The 4,425-nt window shown below is 39.3% G+C and overlaps 1 protein-coding gene across 1 annotated transcript in view; it reads right to left on the bottom strand.

The window, feature by feature from the left end:
- Positions 1-775: 775 nt before the first annotated feature.
- The window catches only part of ZBTB10 (zinc finger and BTB domain containing 10), a 37,595-nt gene continuing 33,945 nt past the window's right edge, over positions 776-4,425 (bottom strand). The window contains exon 5 of the mRNA XM_015425429.1: positions 776-1,256. Coding sequence (XP_015280915.1) covers positions 951-1,256 — 306 coding nt within the window. The 3' untranslated portion in view covers positions 776-950. The remainder of the gene's footprint in view (positions 1,257-4,425) is intronic.

The raw sequence follows: 4,425 nt of genomic DNA, 5'->3' as shown, positions 1-4,425 counted from the left end.
CAAAAGCAAACAACTTGGGTTGAACTATTTAAATCAAATTTTAAGTCTTATGACATTTACTATTTCTATGACACTCTTCCTCAGAATCTAGGACTCTTAAGCTTTGTGATGGACTGAGGTATACAGTAGTGAATAAAAAGGATAACCCAATAGGAATAGTGCTAACATAACATAAATTAATAACATGGGCAGCCATGCCAGAAAGTGTCTAATATAAAATATTTAAGTGACAAGGAGAAAATTACTTTCATTCCAATCACAATCCTCCTTGTAATTTAAGTCATTATTGTGTATTTTGTGAAAAAGTAGTAGCTTTTTGCAAACTCACAATATCAAAACCAAGGAAATTAGTAAATTAAGTATCATTGATTAAGTTCTCCAGCAGCTGGAAGATAAACCACTTCCTGACCAACAGCCAAGCAACCTAGATCAGTTTCATCAAGATGCTGATATTTTGAGGGGAAGGCAAGGGATATGTGGCAAAGCCCACTTTCAGGAAACAGAAGTAACTAGTCCAAATTAGCCATATTTGTTCATGAACTGTGATTGGATCTGAGGGAGCCATCTCTGTATTTCTAAACAAGATTGCAATTTTCTTCATTCATGTTAAAGGACACATGAATGTGTAACGCAAGCATAGTTTTTACTATGCTTAATAGGAACCAAATAGCTATATCCTATAAATAATAAAAATACATTTTTCTTTTGATAATTGACTGTAGATGTGAGGACTATAATTCAACCAAATGGCTGTATGCTATACAGTCCTGTGCAAATATCTTTAAAAAATTAATAATCCTTTTTTGCTATAAGGCTTTGACCCTACAATTTTCACAGCAACATAACTTCCATCCAGCCTGTACCATGTTTTCCAAGCCTTCAGTCAAGAAATCTACATGGTCAATCCATATGATGTCCAAATAAAGCATCTGGAAGGCCATCTTGCCCTGTCAGTCTTCTAAAGGCACGCAGATTTCCCCAGATTCATCCCATCGGGTCTGGTCATTCTGTTCTTCTACATCTTCAGGCAGTTCTTCGTCAGCCTCTCCCACTTCATTTTCCTCAAACTCTTCATCTCTTGGAAAATCTGTGTCCTGAACCTGGTCTACTCCCTCTTGCCCTCCTGATTGAGATTTATCTGCACAGTCAACGCAAACACCATAGCGTCGAGATCCATGTCTTATTCCAACACTGGCTGCTAGCATGAATATCTTCTTGCATACCATACATTTGTACTTTTTATCCTTTTTGTGAACCTAAAAGAGAAAGGACAATAAGTCAGCAGACATTTCCCCCCCAGTTACATTGCTTACTAAGTTTGCTTGACTACTGCTAGCAATCCTGAGCACTCTTTCAATAGTCACTGTTCTATGCTGTTTATCTTGGAACTTTGTTTCCTTGTTTTACCAAGTGCTGGAAACATACAAGTAGTTGACTTTGTTAGATGAAGGTCCTGGTCTCAGCCAAGAAGAGCATTTGCAGCACTTATACAGGTCTTTCGTCTTTATATGCTGACTTGTACAGTACTCTTAGACAGGGCTTTCTTTTTTTGAAAAAGAGGTGGCAGAACTCTCAAGTGGAAACAAAGTTTTCTATCTGTATACTGAAAACTCATGAACTTTTAAACATTTTTAAAATAATTTTGTCGGGGATGTTTCAGAATTCTGTTCTGGCACGTTCCCCCAGAAAAAAAAAGCCCTGCTCTTAGAACTTATTTTATAGCAGAGTAAGAAAACAAATGATTAAAAAACTGAAGAGTCACTGAATAAATACAACTTTTTAAAATGGATAAACACTAACAGCTTAGCTGTGAGACTGATATTAGCTTAGTTAACCAGGCCTCACAATAATAGAGTATAAAGAAGTAGTAAGAATAACGGAATTAATTGGTAAAAAGTTCTCTTAGGTGCTGAAACATTAAGCTTGAAAAGTATCTCTTCCTGGGTACTGAGAGCACAGACATACTAGCCCTATCCTAAAGCTACCAGAATTGCTGCTGTTTATATATTTCTAATCGTAGTAGCTGGAAAACCTGAAACATGTTCCATATCACAATTATTTGTTCACAGGATAAGGACACTACACTAGACATTGAATCAGCATTCATAAGACATTCAATGCATGCAGCACACCAACATTTCTCACCGTGAAATTTTTGAGAAACAAGAACATGATAAGTATTGTGCCCATCAATACAGACTTCAGTGGAAAAAGAGAACACATAACTATGGTTTATTTCAAATACTACCAGTGGTAAACATATGCAATTGAATGTACACTCTGTGAGGAGTTCCAGCTTATCATCATCTCACAACAAGTGTACCTGTACAATACACACGTTTTACCATTTTGATTGTGCATTTGGTGTAATCTGTTCATAGAGCTTATACCCTCAGCAAGTTTGGTTTGCTATTTGACCAAGGGAGTATTCCTATGGAAACAGCAACATTCCAGGTAGGTTTACAGCAATAAATCTTCTCTGATCTAGACAATGCAGGATAAATTCTTTATAGCTCAAGAGTGAAGTAATGACAAGGAAACAACTCCACTGTTCTATGCCTGAAACACAGGTGATATTTTGGTTCCACTAATTCAATTCAATTATTCCAAAGGTCAGAAGAGCCAACATTCATCTACATGCCAAGCACAAGCTTCTCTGCCTAGAATACAGGAAAACATCTACATCATAGGAGTCAAACTCATTTGTTATGAGGGCCGGATCTGACATAAAGGTCATTTTGTTGGGTGGAGCCATGCGTGCCATAAAATGTAACACGAGATACCAGAAATATAAAGGTGATTTCAGACGCCGAATAGCATAGCAGATGAATGACAATAGTAGGCTTGATTAGATTAGCTGTGACATGCAGAGAGGTGGTAGTGCTAGAAAAGTTACGCGTCAGCCCAAAACTAGGGTTGCCAAACTCCAGGTGATGGCTGGAGATCTCCTGGGATTATAACTGATCTCCAGGTGACAGAGTTCAGTTCACTTGGAGAAAATGGCCACCTTGGAAGGTGGACTGTATGCATTATACCCCACTGAAGTTCCTCTCCTCTCCAAACCCTGCCCTCCTCAGGCTCCATGCCCCCAAAACTCCAGGTCAAGCCCTACTCACAAACTTCAGAGTTAACATGCAAGAGTAAGGCTGTTTAATATGCCAAACAATAAAGCCGAAAGCTGAGAAATTCCTTCCTTCAGCAACCATCCCAGGAACCTTAATTCTGCACTATAAGGCAAGGAAAAAGCAACAAAAAACAGGAGCTCAAAGCCAACTGAACATTATTACAAAGGAGTTTTCAGCTGCCGGAAATAAAACTTTGTTGGTCATAAAGGGGCCATGGGACCCAAAGTGGGGTGGGGAGGGAGACAGCCAATGGAGGAAAGGGAAGGTTTTTACCTCTCCCGCAGGACTGAGAGAACTGTGCATGCATGCACACAAAAGCTTATACCCATAATAAAACTTTGTTGATCTCTTTCGCTCCCTCTTAATCTTTCTCTGTCCCTCCCAAAGGAGGGGAGAGGAGACAAGTAACAGTGGCAGCCCTGGAAAAGGAAGCAACAGAGAGCCAGTTGCTTGTGGGCCGGATTTGAGAACTGCACGGGCTGGTTCCGGCCCACGGGCCATTTGTTTGACATGGTCTGCATGATTTTATCTCACATTCATGTGATGAAGATATATGTGGAGATCCCAAATCAAAACATAAATACCTGCGCTGTATAAATCCGATACAAATTGCAGGATCAGTGTACACTTGCAATTAATGTACAGCAGGAAGAGGCCACAACAATGAAATTCCAGCTGCAGAACAAAAGAGGCAAAAACCTCAAAGGAACACCAGAATATATTTTAGGGCCCAGTGCATTTTAATCCAAAAAGGATCATTGTCAGAGCCAAAAAACTTGCTCTAATACCAACTCACTTTCAAGTAATAACTTTGGTGTATGTGGACCTGTTGGGCCATCATAAACTTGATTTAGCACACCTCTGAGGTCTTGGCCTCTGTTTTAAGTAACAAAAGGCCACCAGTTGTTACGCTTTCAAATACTCGTTTCTAAGCAACTCCTTATGCTGATTTTTTGCCCAACAAGAGTCTCCAACAGGTAGCTTGGAAGCTACTGGCTGCTGCACAGTAGCTTTTGTAGCTCTTAGAAAACCTAGGAAAGATTCCAAAAAGATGTGCTTTGGGATGGAAAAAAACTTTTTAGCATTTTGCTCTGTGCTGCTTAGAAGACAGTTTCACTTCTGGTGCATTTTCTATGCCATGTTCTGTTTATAGGACAAAACAAAACATGGTAACATCCCAGGGAGGGGAGAGTGGCCTGAGATTTTATTTATTTATTTATTTTTCATTACTCAGTAGCTCTCACCAGAAAAATGCTGGTGATTCCTCAACTACAGCAGCCTTTTAGCTATAACACAATAT

This window comes from Gekko japonicus, unplaced genomic scaffold, assembly GCF_001447785.1.
Source record: "Gekko japonicus isolate JY-2015 unplaced genomic scaffold, Gekko_japonicus_V1.1 scaffold301, whole genome shotgun sequence".
In the NCBI taxonomy this organism is placed as follows: domain Eukaryota; kingdom Metazoa; phylum Chordata; class Lepidosauria; order Squamata; family Gekkonidae; genus Gekko; species Gekko japonicus.
This window is presented reverse-complemented; position numbering and strand designations above follow the sequence as displayed.